Genomic DNA, 18152 nt, shown 5'->3' with positions numbered 1-18152 from the left:
AGGGGAAATAATAAAAGATTATTTAAAAAAAAAGTCCTGGGCGTTCCACATTTTATAATAAGTTAATTAAAACTGTAACAAAATATCAAATGAGCCTCTGGTCCTTGCGACATATTTGTCCCTCTTTGATTCAGTGTCTGTATTTCTAAGGAAAACGTGTGTTTGAAAAACGTAAGCATAAAGGGAATCCACTGAACTTCCTCTAGGACTGTGGTAGGTGCTGTTTGATGATCTCTCTGGACTGGGGTGGTATTCTGTCCGGGAAGCGCACCTGGAACTCCACTATCAAATCCCCGCGTTGGGATGGATTTTTTGGGAAAGGAAGGCCTTCTCCACGCAGTCTCTTCATTGTGCCTGGTTTGATGATATCGTTGCAGGGCAATGTGATGGCTCGGTTTTCAATGGTGGGAATGTTCACTGTGCAGCCACACAAAGCCTATCAAAAAGAAAAAAAGCAAAGTGAAGTCAGTGCGGACGAGAGACGCTGATGGTATTTCAACACTTAAGCACAAACTCTACATGGCGACATAGAGACCAGGTGTAAGATGCCTCTATGATGTTACAGGCACAGAGAGCACATGTAACGTATAGATATAGTTTATATACATGTAGTGTATATATAGCACTGTGAAAAAAAATCTGAAATTTACAGTAAAAACCAGCAGCTGTGGTTGCCAGAACTTTACCATAAAAAAATATGCACCCAATATTTTAAGTTTTACAAATTTAACTTATATTACTTATATTACTTATATTACTTTAACTTATATATATATAAAAAAAAATATTTATTTTGCAACATTATAAATGTATTTACTGTCACTATAAAAAAATGTTAATTAAAAAAATTAAAGAACAAATATTAGCATAATTTTCTGATTATTCAATTAGTTCAAATGAAAAGCAAATAAATTAGATAAAATGGTCATTGTTTTCATTTTTTTTTTTTCAAAATAAATTCATCAACAATTATCTACACAATAACTTCATTCACATTTGATTAAAACTGTGTGTGTGTGTGTGTGTGTGTGTGTGTGTGTGTGTGTGTGTGTGTGTGTGTTATGCTGCAGATGGAGTAGCTGAGTGCACAGAAAGCTAATTCTGGCCACTGCTCTCATTTCACACAGCTAATGAAGCAACTGAAAAATCAGCTGAGGACATGAAATTGTGATTCCCAAACATAGTTCCCAAATCAGAAGTTGCTATGGATAAAAAAGAGACTGAAGCAGGATTCCATAGGTCCAGAGGCACAGATGAAACACTTTCAAATTGTTAAAGAGGAAGAATTTTCAAAACAAAACTATATATGTTTTGAAAATCATATATATATAGCCCTAAAATCATATATATATTTTAGGGCTGTCAAACGATTAATCACGATTAATCGCATCCAAAATAAAAGTTTGTGTTTACATAATATATGTGTGTGTATGGAGTATAATTATTTTCTATATATAAATACACACACATGCATGTATATATTTAAGAAAAATGTGTTATTTATATGTAAAATATTTATATATAATATAAATTATATATAATATAAATATATATACACAGTATATACATGCAAATATTTCTTAAATATATACATGCATGTGTGTGTATTTATATATAGAAAATAATTATACACCATACACACACATATATTATGTAAAAACAAACTTTTATTTTGGATGCGATTAATTGCGATTAATCGTTTGACAGCCCTAATATATATATAAACGATAAGTAAAATTTACTTAATGAATGCAGATTTTTTTAATTAATTTCTCATTTAGAGTTGAGTAAAATCTACTTAACTAAGTTATGAAAAATTAACAAAGAGGATAAGTACATTTAACTGGGCCAGTTAAGAGTTAGTTGAGTAATTTCCACTTAATCATTTTAAGTTTATCGTAAGTACATTTTGTTCACTCTCTGTCTGTACATTTTACTCAAACAATATCATACTGAATTAAGCCATGATTTAAAATTGTACGATTTACTTAGAAACATGAAATTACTACGCAATATCTACACAATATAAATAATGTAGTTGTCACACACACTGGTTGGACTTAGTTTTCAGTTTGCACCTTTTCCCTGAGTTTGTTTGTTGTCATGGTTGTTGATTGGATTGTCATCAGTATTTAAGTTCATGTCTTTGACTCTTTAGTTTGTTGGGTATTGTCTATGTTACGTGTGTGTGTATAGCTCTCTCTGTTTTGGATATATGCCTTTGGATTAAATAAAGACGAACTTTTCTCTTCATCTTCGATTTGATCATCTACACAGCGCTGTGACAGTGGTGCCCACCCAAACCTCATTACTTGGTACACAATAATGGTAACATTTGAGTATGAATATCATTTTGAGTAGAAAATGAACTCCAGATGTCACAAAACAGCAAGTTACTAAACTTAACGATAAAACAGTGTAAATACAGCTGGAAAACAGCAAAAAAAGTTACATTATTAATTGTGCATGCCCCAGTGCATGATGGGAACACCAATATCATAAATTTGATTAGGTCTTACTTAATTTTATTACGTTGATATTTACGCTTTGATTTCTACAAACTCGAATTGAGTACTAATATAGAATTTACTTTGTTTCTTTAAATTCTTGCCTGAACTAACTTAATGTAGAAATTACATTTGTTTGTTTTTTGTAGCATTTACTTCACCACAGGATCATTTTTATCAGTGTACACACAAACCATACTATCACAATAATGTCCTCATTTGTACATTGCTTTGGAAAAAAGTGTCTGTTGAATGAATAAATAAAAATAAAAATAAAAAAAGGAAATCAAATGGAACCGGAATCAATCTTAGAATATTTTGTGACATGATTTATATGTTGAGAATATTTTTGTGTTGCTGGCATTTCATGGTACTTGAGTGCATTGCATTCATGATGTTAGTGAGATGCTAGTGGCATACTCTGAGCTCTTTCGGAAAGTTATTGCCTAAAATAATTAAAGAACTTATGACTTCACTGGTTCATATAATCCTGCAGTGTGAGAATGTAAACAGATTTGCCACGCTTTCCATTATGGATGGGCTGTAGCTTTAAGAACCCCACTGGACCATCGGATAAAAGCATAGATATACAGATTTTAGTAAAAATAATAATAATAAATATAGCTGCTAAGACAGTTTACAAATGTAATTGATAGGATTATATGAACAAGATCCTTCTGTATTTATATATTTATGTCAGATTTAGTTCATTTTCATCTTCCAACAGAGCTGAAGTTCCTAAATATCAGGATATTAAAAACGGATTGGATAAAGTCGAGACTTTAAAGATTAAAGCTTAAATGTATGCAGTGAAAAGCCTACGGTTATTGCATGTGAGTTTATGCTGGAAGAGCATTTCATGAACTTTCTGTGAATACCAAGCACAAACATTGCCAGACAGCTCTGCTTAGCAGCTGCCTCAAGGGATGAGAAAATGTGTTCGCAATGACATCAGCTCCTTCCTACAGACAGCAGTGGTGTGGGCTGGGGGGATGGGAGAAGGGGGATTCATGGAAAGAAGGGAGTAGCTGATACTCTCACAAAACAGTTGAACATGACAAGGTGCCATGCATCTCCTCGACTCTGGCTAATGATGATGTTTCCCAAAGATAGTCTTGTTAAAGGAGATTGAAAATGAAACATGTTCTTTTATGGTCTACAGCTAGGTGTGACAAAAAGGTTTGTCACTGATCTGGACATTTGGACCAGTACGAAGTTTGCAGAACATTACCACTAGTGACAAATATAGGCTACATCTATTAGCAAATCCACTAAGCAAGGAGATCATTCCATAAGTATGTCAACGATGACACAGGCAAAAAGTTAGTCAAATGCAACTATTCTCAAAATTCGATTTCAGGCCCCGACAATTTAGTTGGCACTCTCTTTTTAATACCCTAAATCACAGGTGTCAAACTCAGTTCCTGGAGGGCCACAGCCCTACAGAGTTTTGTTCCAACCCTGCTTCAACACACACACACCTGCAGTTTTCAAATAAGCCTGAAGGACTTGATTAGCTGATCAGGTGTGTTTAATTAGGGTTGAAGCTAATGCCGCGTTCCAGGCAACCTGTAACCCGTGTTTTTCAAACCTTATACCCGTGAAAGTGCACTGGAATGGCAGTAAAACCCGTAACTTCCCAAACGTGAACTCGTACTAGATCGATGTACTCCCAGTTACGAGTTGGAAAAACACGGGTTACAGGTTGCCTGGAACGCGGCATAAACTCTGCAGGGCTGTGGCCCTCCAGGAACTGAGTTTGACACCCCTGCCCTAAATGGTTTATTTATTTAGACCTTCAAATGACTGACAACTGTATTGTTCTACTGTGTAAACACAGACATGCAGGTTCAGCACGCTGTAAAGGTGCATTCAGTAGTTAGGGTTAGGTCAAAGTTTTACACATTAAGAAATAAATTGTGTTTTTGTGTCATCAATTCTGTAGACTGTACGCATTTAATTATGTATGGTGCATGTCACCCCCCTAAATGTATTTCGCTATGTTGAAATGACATGACCTGCGGTTTTACTAAACATCAGAGAATCCTCACGTTCATTGGCTTCCACATCTGTATGCTAGTAGCGTAGTGATGCTTGATGATGCGAAGAAAACCAATTAGACAATGTTCTATGTAGACACTTACTATCGAGCTTTATTATCAGCAGCGACAAGGAGAGAATCAGTTCATGTATGGCTGAAGAAGCAGAAAGCTCTGAAGCCAAAAGACAGACAAAGGCAAAAAACGAGCTTAAACATTAATATGGCATACACAAGGTGGAACGAGTTGACAACAGAGAAAATCCAAGTAGTGATGCCCAGATTGCTTCTATTTTTGTTGGACGGGTAAAAGGGAATTAATTATCGCATTGAACACTCTCTCACTAGTATCAGAGTAAAGAACTACTGAATGCACCTTTAAGACACAATGCTCACATTAACAAATTAACTTGATGCAAAATGACATTTAGAGCTGTCTTGAATAATCCAGCATCATCATACAGATATCATCACGTGGCCTTGCGTTTCCTCAGCATCAATTCGCTGCTAACAGGGCTCTTTAGTACTGCTGCTGAGGAGGCTAATTACTAGGTGAATTGGGTATGGAAATTACCAGCAGACAAGGACCTAGCTGTCTTGCTCTTGTACAAACCCATGGTCTTTACCAGCAGGCAATTAAAGAAGCTCAGAGCTCAAATTAAAGCAGTGCCTTGGGGTTCCACTAAGAGCATCTCTAAATGAACATTTTAAAAATGAAGACAATGTGCCTATGAGATCAGTCTCATGCGAGTTGCCATCAGTTTGCATGAGATGGTACCAGATGGCAAAACAGTTTGTGATGTTCACTGGCACTTATCAAGTTTCATTCTGGGCATCTAATGAGCAAGACCTTTAAAAGTAAATCAATGCCCTGAAAACATCTCAGAAAATAGTACTCATTTAAGACAGACATTGTAAATCTTTTCAGATATTCAAATCTGTGGTCGACATATTACAAAAGCCAAAATGCTGTTTTAGGCAAAGGAACCTACGCTGTAGAGCTGGAAATCTAACGGATACATTATTGTTTGAAACAGCTGACAGCTGACTGCCTTGGCTGAGCTGCCAATTAAGAAGTTGTCAAAAGTTAAGTTAACAGAAAAACAAGACAATATCTTTACCGTTAATGACAGTAGTGCTCTGAAACACTTCACGGTCACTCAAGACTGACATTAAGGCTATTTCTGCTGATGTCACTGTAAAGTATTAACTGACTGTGGTTTTCTAGGTCACTAGACTAATAAATATATGCAGTTACTGTGGTTATTATCCTCAGTGGTTCAGCCCATGAAAATCACATTACATCTAGGCAACATCAATAGAATATTTAAATTATTATTTTTTTTATTTAGAAAAGGTACAGTGTACATTAATCATCATTCGTGAATGTAAATGTACCCAAATTAGCCCGAAGGCTAGTTTTCATCGGTAGTCCCTTTGCCAGATGTTATTAGGCCTAAAACTAGAGAAAAGGGTAAAACATAACAACAATAATAGAACTAGAACTTGTAAACAACTATGTAAAATACAATTAAACATATTATACAAAAAGACGCTATATATATATATATATATATATATATATATACACACAATAAAAAAGAAAGATAAAAAATACATTGTTATGAGTTAAATATTACTAATTATAATGTAATTATTATTATTAATAATAGAGGAAGCAACATTAATGTTCACATTGTTGATTATGAAGAAGCCATTTCTTAAAATTGTTAAGAAACTGTTTAATATAAAATTGTTTAATTCTTAAAATCCTAAAAATCTGATTAAAAAAGCATCATGTTCCAGCATTTAATTACTTGAGGTTCTTATTGGATCCCCTCAGGCTAGCACTGCATCAGTGACTCTGTGAGCTGTCATAAACTACTGAACTTTTATGATGAAAATACTACAGTATGCCACGATACAACAGAAATACAAGTCACAAAAATCTAACTTTTCAATTCCAGTTATGATTGTTTTTTATCTGCTTGTTTATTGTGAACAAACTAGCCTATATTATCAGCAATACTTTTCTGGTTCCAGGCGTGAAAATTAAAAGTTCCATGTGCAACCCGAAAAACCATGCTTGGCTCAGTCACATGGCAATTTTATATGTGCGGTTCAACTCTTCAAGGCGAGTTCAACTCGCTTTTTCAAAGTAAGGACTCTGCTTTGGCGTATGACACTGCAACAAGACATTCCTGTGCTCTCACACTGAAGTGGGAGAGAGTAAATCAGCAATGCCTTTGAGCCATGGAGAGACTCTACAGTCACCAAGCATGATTTTGTTCTATTGAGTCCTATAGCTATGGTAGATCAACACTGGGCATGCTCAGGTACATTTACCCATATACACATTATAATGTTATACAATAATATTAATATGTTTCATAATGAAATGGAAGGTCACAGATATATGGTAGGCTATACTATATTGGGAAAAAACTGACATTGCGATATTTTGTTTTTCTGCTTTATATATTGCAATATGAAAACAATTTCACCAGATGATTTCAATAAATTGGGAAAGAATGGATACTTATAGAATGCAGGGCTGCCAACTCTCACGCATTCAGAGACTCACGCAACTGACACTAGCCGGTAGCCGCGTTCCAAAACTATTGTGAAATGGCGGTGTTTCCATTAACCGATGTTATGCGACTTAAACGCCATTCCAAAAATCATGGCGATGGATGTTGGTGGGTTTATGTATATCCCAGCCACCACACTAGCCACTGTTTTTAATGGAAGGAGACATAGGCATGTTATCCAAGCATTAATGGCAAGGAAAGACCCTTACACTTGAGAGCGGCAAATATGAGGTGTTTCTCCCTCTTCATCTGCTTCAAGGTCTAGATAAATTGTGACATTTCTTTGTTTAGAATCCAGTATTCCCGTAATACTTTTGTCTTTTATGAGTTTAATGAAGAACTCTGTTTAGTTTTCTGTCCAAACACACCGCGCCATCTACGTCAGGTGACCTGTAAATGCGAAAAAACTGTTTCCATTGCAGTTTTGCAAAAAAAAATTTTTTCGAATTGCCTGAAAAAATCACCTCATGCGAGCGTAAAAACTTTTTTGCGATATATGGGAGTTTTTGCGAAATTGACATGTTTCCATTGGACGTATTTTCAATTCGCAATTTCAATTTGCGCAATTTATCAAGACAATGAAGCAGATAGGAGGGAGAAATGCCGTCATTTCGCAATAGTTTGGAAAATATCGCAAAAGTTTTGCGCAAATCTGTAATGGAAACGCAGCTACTGACACTGACAGACATGACAGAGCAGATTACTTTAAAAACAAAGTCTCAGCTTTCAAATTCTGTCAATTTTATTATGAAATTTCATTACAAAAATGTGATGTGACAGATCGATTTATTATATTTTTAGTCATATCATTAAAAATATTATAACGTTATTATTATAAAAAACGCATTATATTAATTTGAGTTGTTAATTTGAACCTTTAATAATAATATCAGCAGACAGGGCTCCCTGTATGTTTACTGCTTTGAGATAGGCTATTTGAGAAATTAAAATGTAGCTACTGTACCAAATATTTATCCAAATTAATCGATATTGAATCAAGATTCCGATCAAATCACAAGCTTATGTGATATCTATCTATCTATCTATCTATCAAACTATCAGAGATGCACACATCGTGATGTTGATGCTGAAACAATATTGTGCAGCCCTAGTCACAGACATTGCAGGAAAATAAAACTACCAGTGGTTTGCGTTGGGAGAATAATGCAGCCAAATTTAGCAGCTGTGCAGGTTAACAAGGTCAGCACTTATTTTGGAGTGGGGTTTGATACCAAATGAAGCCCATTAATTTACCCTTTAAGTCCATGTTAATGAGGGCACAAAGGCCAAAGGGTGGTCCATTGTGGAGACTGTCGTAAACCTGTCTAATCTAAGTCTGGGTCTGTCTATTCTTGGGCTACAGAAGCCAACTGATAAAACAACCCAGTCTGCTTTGACGGCCAGTAAGGGAATGTCAAGGAATAGTGGGGAAAAGCCCACAGGTGCAAAAAACTGACTGTCAATTAGGGATGCACAATATTGAATTTCTGGCCAATAACCAAAATACCAGTAGCTTTCAATCCACCTATTTTATGCGTATTTTGGAATATCGCATAAAAAAACACTGGATGGAAATGCCAAGATGCACATAAGTTCTAAGAATGCACATAAAATACATGTGCACTCAATTGAGGCGGATAATTTTTTATCCAATGAGAAGACATGCTCGTAAACTACAGTGCAAACACATTACCGAATAAATCCCTCTATGCGCAACAAAAAAAGTCAACAGTTAATGTGTCTGGATAACTGGTCTAACCAGCAGACCAATTTCATTGTACAGCATCCCAAATATTGGTGTGGTCTAAAATGCCGGAGCCAAAGACTGTCACCAGAATGATTTGGTATAATGACCTCCCAGAAGTGTCTCTCATGTTTGCACTCTCAAACACCAGGTATCCAAATGCATGATGACATGACAGCATTTATTGTGTTTTGTCTGTGGCTCCGAGATAAAAGTCATTTATGATGTAGGAAAAAAGAGCCACAGTGGCTTCCCCGATAGTAGCAACTTCCATTTTTATTACAGATATTTTGCACCAATGATATTTTGTTAAGTTAAATTCATAACTTTGAAAGGAAACATAGCTAGTGTTTTCCAACCCTGCTCCTTGAGGCACACCAACACTAAACATTTTCGAACAATTCCTAATCAAACACACATGACAGCTCATTAGAAGAGACTCCAAGACCTGAAATGAATAGGTAAAATAAGGAAGACATCCAAAATGTGTACTGTTGGTTTTCCTCCAGTAACAGGGTTGGGAAACAATGCAATATATTGTGGGTAAAATTACATGGTGGAAACCAAATTGACTGAAAACTGATTGTCAAAAACGTGAAAATTTAAGACCACATACCTCCTTAAGACCAATCTTGGCAGTGTAAATGATATTGGAGCCATCCCTTTTGAAGAGTGGGTGCCCTTTGTCCTTGAGCACAAATGCAATATCAGCAGGAATGTTCTCAGGTGTCTCATCACCCTCTTTGGGGAAGGTGATCTTGGTCCCTTCCTTCCAGCCTCTCTTGATGACAATGTTAAGGATCTTGTCCTCTGTCCTCATTGTCCTTCCATCTGGGTTCAGTCGTCTGCGAGTAATTCGCATCCGCTTGGTACATCCGTGGAAGATCTCTTCTAGAGACACTTTAAGCTCATGTACTACCGGAGGGTCCTGAACTTTCCTCCGGCCGCCATGAAGGGGCTCATTACGATGTCTTCGACCTCCACCATGATGAAAACCGTTGATACCATTGAAGCCAAAGTGGCTGAAGGAACTGAAAGGATCATCATCTCCATCCATTTCAATGTCCTTGTCATGGTCACCATGGTCTGCAAAGCCATTAGTGGTTCCTCGCTGGCGTCCAGAGCCAAAGAATATATCGAAGGGGTTGGAGCCTCCAAAGAAAGAAGCAAAGGTGGCATGTGGATCACCATGGAAGGTGTAGTGATATGTAGTCCCTTGTCCACTAGATGAGCCTGTGCCACCTGTTTTCAAACCTGAATGGAAATACACAGGGGGGACAATGTATTAGGGTTTTCTGCATTGACTTCCAGTTATTTTAAGTTCTGCCCAATTCCACAGGTGAGCATCTTCTGTGACCGTTTCAAGAAACTCTCTAGCTTTCAGTGATGATTTTTAAATGCCTACTGCATACAATATTTAAAGAATTCAAGATTGTATAAATGCAGATTCCTCAATGTAAAGTGTCATTTTTCTCAAAAGAAGCAAGTACATTGACACACAGCCCAGAAGTGGACCTCTACCAATACCAATGTATGTCAATTTCAAAATGATTCTTTGACTCATTCCCTTGACATTACTAAGAGGACAGTCTATTTATTTGCATGACAATTATTTGAAATAGCCAAAAAGTGAAATAGCCACACACACACACACACACACACACACACACACACACACACAAACTCATATGAAATTTATATTTGTTTAATTAAAAAAAAAGGAAAATACTCAGTAGGCCACTTCTGAATTTCTGACAGCTCTACACAGACACACTATAATTGGAAACTGAGTTAATTGTATAGTCCTGCTGCATCAAGTACTAGCCTACTCCATGACGTAGCATGGAATAGAATTTGATTTAGTCTGCAACTGTTTACACATCACCATTTTGAGGTGTAAAGCTCAACAGAGGACCTTCCAAGTCTTTCTTTCTCTCTTTTCTCTCAGTTTGGTTACAAAAAGAACAGATTCAAATTGCTGGGCAAAGAACAGAAATGTTCTCTTAAACAAACAGTCTTCTACATTTCTAGCTGGCTTCACTTGGTGGCCTGGTTCTGAAAAATGGGCTGAAAAGAACAAGTAGCACAAATTCTGGGGAACTAATGATCCTGTATGAGTGGAAGGCCATAGCACGGTGAATATGTGTTATCTAAGCTCAGGTGTCTGAACTGTGTTATGAGTTTTACTGTAAAACAGTCCTCTGCACAAAAAAAGCAGGTCAATTACAATCAAACAATAATAAACTTTTTTGACTGTTTTTCAGTTCTGTTAAAAAAACATTAACATCCATTATGGTGGATGATTGATGGCTTGTAACAAATGCACTCCTTCTAACTACCAGGACACAAGCTGACTTATCTTGCAACTTCACATCTTCAACTCTATACTTAATGAGGACATCTTATAAAACATGTTTCCATGAACTCCTCAGGCCAAACAGCTAATGAGGGGATGGTTATTAAAGTGGGTCATTTGGGAATAACAGATTCATCTTAAAATACAGATTTAAAAACATAATTTTTCAATGTGTTTATAGAGCCAAATAAGCTCTCTGCTGCTGCCACAGCCTTTTGAGGGAACCCACTGGCTCTTTTTACAAGCAATATGGAACCACGCCATGGTGCACAGAAAAGAATTATGCAAAGACTCTAAAAACATAAAGGGAGTCCTTGCACAATTCAGGAGTAACTTCAGTGAAGGAGGAATTGGCAAAGGTGTACTACTCAGTGCAACGATGCTTAGTTTGGCATCTAGCCTGGAGTTGGCATAAGTGGGAACATTTGAAATCCTTCTTTGTTTCCACAGACATTTTTCTTATTTTGGAACAGTGCCATGTTTATAGTCCTTGCATTAGTCAGAGAACTTTTCTGCATCATCCTGCAGTGTGAAGGAGTTATTTTGATTGTTGGGAAAAAGCAGAGGTGGTAGAGTTGCACTGACAGTGTATAAAGAACAGTGGTCTATCCACGTGAGCCACGACAAGATCCTTTTAAGGGTTGTCCTATCTTGTATAAACACAGAACTGTGCCTGGGTCCATGAAGTCTTGTTGTAGCATCTGTAATGTTTTCTTAGAAAAGATATTTTGGAGTACAATGCACTATTTTAGACCAATGATTAGGAACTTTTCACACTGGTAATTAACACCGGGGAGGGGGAGCGCTGCTTTTCACTTTCGCGATCACACGTACTCTGTGTATAGGCCGATAATTTGCGGGCATCAGGTAGCCGCTATGAATATGCTGGGTAATGAAATCGCTTGAGATCAAATTCACAAACACGCGCACTCAATGTATAGGGAGTGGCGGTACTGACCGCACATTTTACAAGATAAGATATTTGTCAACTCTTTCCAACTGAACTAAATGTATTTAGTATAAAAAAGCATTTATTTCTATAAAAAAGCAAAACGACAGTGGAGGTGGTGCTGTGGTGGCCAAGTAACGTAATCAGTGTACAGCCGAACACCGCGTAATGCCATTAACACCGACTACCACAGCAAGCATAAAGGCCCTGATATACTTCAAGCAAAATCGAAGATCGGAACAAATCAGGTCGAAACTAAGTTTGTTTGGAGTTCCGTAGAGCTCGTGCAAACATAACCACGTTGCTATAATCAGATTCTTTTCAAATACTTTATTAAAATGCTTGCTGTTTTCTCAATTTTGTTGTTGTGTATTTTATTGAGAGGAAAGCGCACAACATATATTTACATATTCATCTAACCGTCGCTCTCAGCAATGTGGGCGGCATCAAATGTTTGATGAACCGCTTTGTTTTGATGTACCGCTGCTCACGTATTTCGAACTTCGTTTTACCCCTAAACGAATTTTAATTTGCACTTAATAATAATAATAATATGTTACATTTTTATGTAGTGCTTATATAGGGAGGGGGGAATCTACTTAATCACCACCGATGAGCATTATCCACGTGGATGATGCAACGGGAGCCATATTGCGCCAGAACGCCCAACACACACTAGCTTATTGGTGGAGAGGAGAGAATGATGAAGCCAATCAGTATATGGGGATGATTAGGAGGCCATGATGGACAGATGCCAATGGGCAAATTTGGCCAGGACGCCGGGGTTACACCCCTTCTATTTTTCGAAGGACATCCAGGGAAAATGTTTTTTTTTTTTTTTTTTTGACCACAGAGAGTCAGGACCTCGGTTTAACGTCTCATCTGAAGGACATTGCTTTTTGACAGTATAGTGTCCCCATCAGACCCCCTGCTGGCCTCACTAACACCTCTTAAATAATAATTAATAGGCCTTTTCACACTTGAAGTAGTTGGTCATTCTAAACCCTGCAAAAACTGAATCCTAAATTATCTTGTTTCACGATTCACACTAACCTGAGGTTAACAATAAATCCTATGTATTTATAATCCAACGTTTCACACTGTAAATTCCTAAACCCTGGGTTTAAGTTCTTATTTGCATATTTGCAGTGTCAGTGATTGTATGATGAACACAGCAAAAGTAGTTCTAATCATGCTACAAAGCAGGGTTTCATAACCTGGGGAAAAAGTGGTGCTAATACCACTTCTAAATTACAAGTGTGAAACTTTCAACTTAAAGCTGGCAATATAATGGTTATCAAATTGTAAAAAAGATAACAATTGTTTCCAGAAAACTGATAATGCTCCAATAATGAGTCATAGAATCTGATAAGGTACTGAGATGTTTGGCTGTAGTTCTTTTGTATATGGAACCAAACATACTCACCATCCTCGCCATACTGGTCATAGATCACTCTCTTCTTTGGGTCACTCAGAACTTCATAAGCCTCTGCTATCTCCTTAAACTTCTCTTCAGCATTAGGATCCTTGTTTTTGTCTGGATGAAACTTTAGGGCCATCCTCCTGTAGGCTTTTTTGATTTCATCCTCATTAGAGCCTGCAGGTATGCCAAGGATCTTATAGTAATCCTTCCCCATGGCTTTAATTTACAGATAGAGTCCTTCCAGAACCACCCCAAGCTCTCTACAAAACAAAGGAGAAAATAAACAAGGTAACCAATAAAGAAATAAAAATGCATTCAGGTTTGTTACTCTGAGAGATTGACCAATGCAGTGCGGTAAAATGCAACAGCCGCTGTTTTCAAACTTATTGGTTTGATTAATGTGTTGTGCCTATGCTGTAATTTTCTTTGCGCGTGAGAGTTGATTAGCATACAGTGACAGTGGCGGGTGCACAAAGTTCATTATTCCCTTCGTTTCATTTGAAATTTCCTCCTTCCACTTTTGAATCTGTTTTCCCCCTTTAAACTGCTTGGGTGCCATGGTCTATCCACATTTAACTCATTTTTATTGCTGAACTGTTACTGATGGCCCAACTCCAAACATGCATATCTAGATGCATTCTAAGGAAGTTTAATCTCTAAGAATTTGTGGGAAAACGTCAAACTACCGCTGTAAAAAAGCTTGGCTGATGCGATCTCTCTGTTTAATGTAATGTGATTGATCTGCAGCAGATATACCAGACTCTCCCTCTATCCGTGAAGTTAGTGGAGTGCGTGTGTCACAAAAATGTATGCAAACTCTGCATTTAGGCTACTTGTCGCACAGTTTTTTCTTTATTTTTGTTAATCTGTAGGCCTATTTAAGAGAGATTAGTATTTTAAGTGTGTGAATCCTCATGTTCTGTTGTTTATGCTGCTATTTGCATAAAACAGAACAAAAAAAATGTAGGTATTTTAATGGGTCACAGACACTTATCCATTCGAATAATTCTAGTTAAACATAATTTTATCAGTTAACGAGCATCGGTTGTATCAAATATTTTAAAACACAAATTGGCCAATTAACTATATATATATATATATATATATATATATATATATATATATATATATATATATATATATATATATATATAGTGGCCCTTCATTTTAAGATAATAATAAAATTTAAATGGGAAATGAATCAAACGCAAGTAATATCAAACGACAGTCTCTAGCTACGGCATTTCAGTCGTGCTGATATGAAGAACAGCAGCACTTCAGCTCGTCGGATATTAGCCTACTTATGCAGAGAGCTTTTGCTGCAATCAGTCAGTGTCCACGATATTCATAAAAACACAAGCAGTACACACAAATATCGTCCAGCAATATTCTACCATCATGTGTTTCATATAGAGGAGAATAGTGTTGCACAGCATAAAAGTACACAGACGTAGGCTATTTGAAAATAAACTGTATCGCGCTAAGAGAAGCCCTTGAACATTTGAGCGTATCGTTTCGTTTGGGCGGCACTGCAGAAAGAAACAGCTCGAGAAACACTAACAAAGACTTTATGTTCAGCATATTATACACAGCAGTTTAATTTACCCACATAAACACGCATGCGTTTAAAAAGTGTCAGGTTGCATTTAGGTTAACGTTATTTGCTTGTTTGGTCTATTTTCCGTTTAACAGAGAGAGAAAAAAAACGGTTCTTAAACACACACATCCCTATAAATATACCTATACCCTTCGACAGATCACGAACAATTTCATTAAAGCTCACCAGTTACAATATCTGCAGATTAATGATGCCGGTTTGCCGCATCCGACAGGAAATCCTCATCGCTAAATCAAAACCTCTGAGGTCTCCCGGTATTCCTCTCCGGTATTTAATGATGTCACGCTGACCACCAATGAAAAAATAACGGACGACTGGTGACTGAGTGATATCTCACTGACGTCATTTAGACAAGCCTGACCTCTTTATGTATTTTTCGCATAAAAATAGATGTTGGATTGTGTGCTCTGCAGAGTGTGTGCACACCAGGGAGCGATCAGACAACATCCTTAAATTAGACGCAAGCAAAGATGAAATCAATACTGGCTGTGTCTCAAATCCTTCTGAGCTTTCTAAGCAGCAGGCAGCGAGGTTTTGAAACACACGCACTTTCATAAAAGTAAAGACCATCCAAATTCAAAAGCCCGAAGCTGATAACAGTCCTTGAACTGTAATTATGACATATTGACAGTTATTGTATCAGTATTAATCATTACTATTAATTAGGAACCGAAATGGTATTTTAATTCTCGTTGGGCTAACGTTACTGAACTGAAGATGTCAAATTCTCTCCGGCAAGACTAAAGTTTTTTAAAACAGACTAACCTTCAAAACCTCACTGTGAAATCTTACAGCAAATGATAACTTATACTGTCAATCACATTCTTGCTATGTGTTTCACTTGTATTTGTGAAGAATGAAAACAGAAATGAAAACAGAGCTTACCGTGTGAAAATATCCTTTAGCTGTCTGCCGGTTAGAGCTGCATGACATTCTGCTCCATTCATCTGACCACGCCCACAACCTGCACAGGCCCCGCCCCGCACACGACCCCTGCTGAAATCACTTCAAGCAAGTCCATCTCCTCCAGAATCATCTTCCTCACTCAAGTGCATTGTTGTAGATATCTGAGAAAGTGTGCTCACAAATTAATGAAATTATTAAAACATATTTGACATAATTTTGTATGGACTAATAGTAGACACCCATACAGCTATTTTTCACCAAATAAATTTGTTTAAAATATTACCACAAATTTTCTAATGTTTATTCTAAATATTTGTTTTTCTTCTATTTGTATTTAAATGTACAGTAATATGTCTGGAGTGTGTACTTTTAACCTAGAGTAACATTGTGTATTTGACAAATGAGAATTTGATTTTGAGGAAGGAGAGAAAAAGAGCTATATCAAGTATATAGTGAGATGATGCAGTATCCAGTGTTTTCTACTGCTTTTATGTCCCTCTCCACCTCCAAGCATGCGCTCCTTACCGCCTTGCATAAACCGCCAAGACTGGTCTTACAAGTTAGTCATCAAATCGTTTTTTTTTCTTTCTTTTGACTGCTCATAACTTTTTTAAGTCAGTTACATAAAAACGTAGATTGGTCTAATTTAATACAGAAAATTAAGACTGACTGCCCCTTGACTAAATAGTAGGTCATAGATCTTAAGATGCAACTGGCCCCAGTCTTTATGAATAAGTGGCCCCATCAGATCAGGCTTTACATTAACACAGCAGGGGACGAGACTGATGTTTGGATTTGTACTCATAAGGTCACTCCACAGTCTAAGGTATTTCTACATTCGGCCTCCTTTGCATACAGGCTCTGTATTCAGGAAGGCTATTACATAAGTTAACATCCAAGGCACCCTTGGATTTTCCTCTGTACCTTTTGAACTGTTTAAATCTATTAGCTGCTTCTGAATATTTCTAAAACTATATTTACACTGAAGTCAATCCATGTTATGCAATGCTCTGAGAGTCGGGCATGGATTTGTGCTTTTTGAAGGCATGCAGACAGATATTGCTCATAAAGTGGTTAGAGAGTTTATGCAAACCAAAACAGTTTGGTTACCAGAAGAAAGTCATACAGTTATGTATATCTGAGGGGTATATATATATATATAATTATTGTAATTATTCTTATTTTTCCCTCAACAAGTAATTTTTTAGGAAAACCAAACTTGTTCTATTAGCATGCAGATGAGTCATATATTAAATGCTGCATCATGCTGTATTCCATTTATTAGATTATTTGAGTGAAATGTCATTACAGAATCCCCATGTCTTGATCATTTGTATAAAGGTAGCTGATATCTTTAAATAGACAGAGAGCGGCTGAAAGAGGTGGACTGCTGGGAATAAGTGCACCTGAATCATCATCAGAGTATTTGAGTGTGGAGGAGAAATGTAAATGATTGAGTGACTCAGAACCTCCCACAGGCGACAACTTAAGTGCAGTGACTCTGCTATATTACTGATAGTCATTTAACCCCTTACATGCGGTATAAGAAGAAGGCTCTGAGTTGAAGAATTGTTTTTTTTTTTATTCAATGTAAGTTGCAATGACAGATTTGGACATCACACAGGTGTTGGGAGAACAGTTAAATCCGAACTCTCAATATTCATCCGGGGGCAGTCTGATCGTCATAAGCAAGTTTTCTGTCCCAATCCGTCCAGGGTTCCCCTGAAGGCGCTACTCCATCCAGAAATACCCCCGACGGGCCGACCCACAGCTAGATAAGAGTCTCCATGGCAACCGGCTCTACAGACTGTACCTCCACTGTCCATCCACCTCTTCAGCTCTTCTCTACATGACTAAACGATTAAATGACTTAATAGACAAATAAATAAATAAAATCCCACTCACGTATCTAACTAACTGATTTCTTGCAGGGCAGGAGCGGCATATCTACAAGTGGAGGCTTTCTTTTCCAAAAAACTATTTATGTCTGGAACATCTGTATTACACAATGTAGGCTACG

At 37.1% G+C, this 18152-nt stretch overlaps 1 protein-coding gene across 2 annotated transcripts; it reads right to left on the bottom strand.

Annotated features, from left to right (window-relative positions):
- Positions 1-28: 28 nt before the first annotated feature.
- Positions 29-16172, bottom strand: dnajb5 (DnaJ heat shock protein family (Hsp40) member B5). Of its 2 annotated transcripts, none has more exons than XM_079870972.1 (4): positions 16112-16172; positions 13612-13868; positions 9497-10134; positions 29-436 (listed from the first exon to the last, which is right to left on the bottom strand). In XM_079870972.1, the coding sequence occupies exons 2-4, from the start codon at positions 13820-13822 to the stop codon at positions 203-205; spliced, it is 1083 nt and encodes a 360-aa protein (XP_079727098.1). In that variant the 5' UTR covers positions 13823-13868; positions 16112-16172; the 3' UTR covers positions 29-202. The 2 variants fall into 2 exon arrangements, with proteins under 2 accessions (XP_079727098.1, XP_079727099.1); XM_079870973.1 differs by lacking the exon at positions 16112-16172 and adding an exon at positions 15392-15473.
- Positions 16173-18152: the final 1980 nt, after the last annotated feature.

This window comes from Squalius cephalus (assembly GCF_949319135.1).
Source record: "Squalius cephalus genome assembly, chromosome: 5".
Lineage (NCBI taxonomy): Eukaryota > Metazoa > Chordata > Actinopteri > Cypriniformes > Leuciscidae > Squalius > Squalius cephalus.
The sequence above is the reverse complement of the archived record's forward strand: the minus strand, read 5'-3'. Positions and strand labels throughout refer to the sequence as shown.

Bases quoted from the DNA above. Each gene is read 5' to 3' on its own strand.
- dnajb5 (XM_079870972.1), bottom strand. From the start codon at position 13,822: ATGGGGAAGGATTACTATAAGATCCTTGGCATACCTGCAGGCTCTAAT. The intron at 10,135-13,611 runs GTGAGTATGTTT...ATTTCCATTCAG, and splicing joins TGACCAGTATGGCGAGGATG to GTTTGAAAACAGGTGGCACA. The intron at 437-9,496 runs GTATGTGGTCTT...TCTTTTTGATAG, and splicing joins CCAAGATTGGTCTTAAGGAG to GCTTTGTGTGGCTGCACAGT.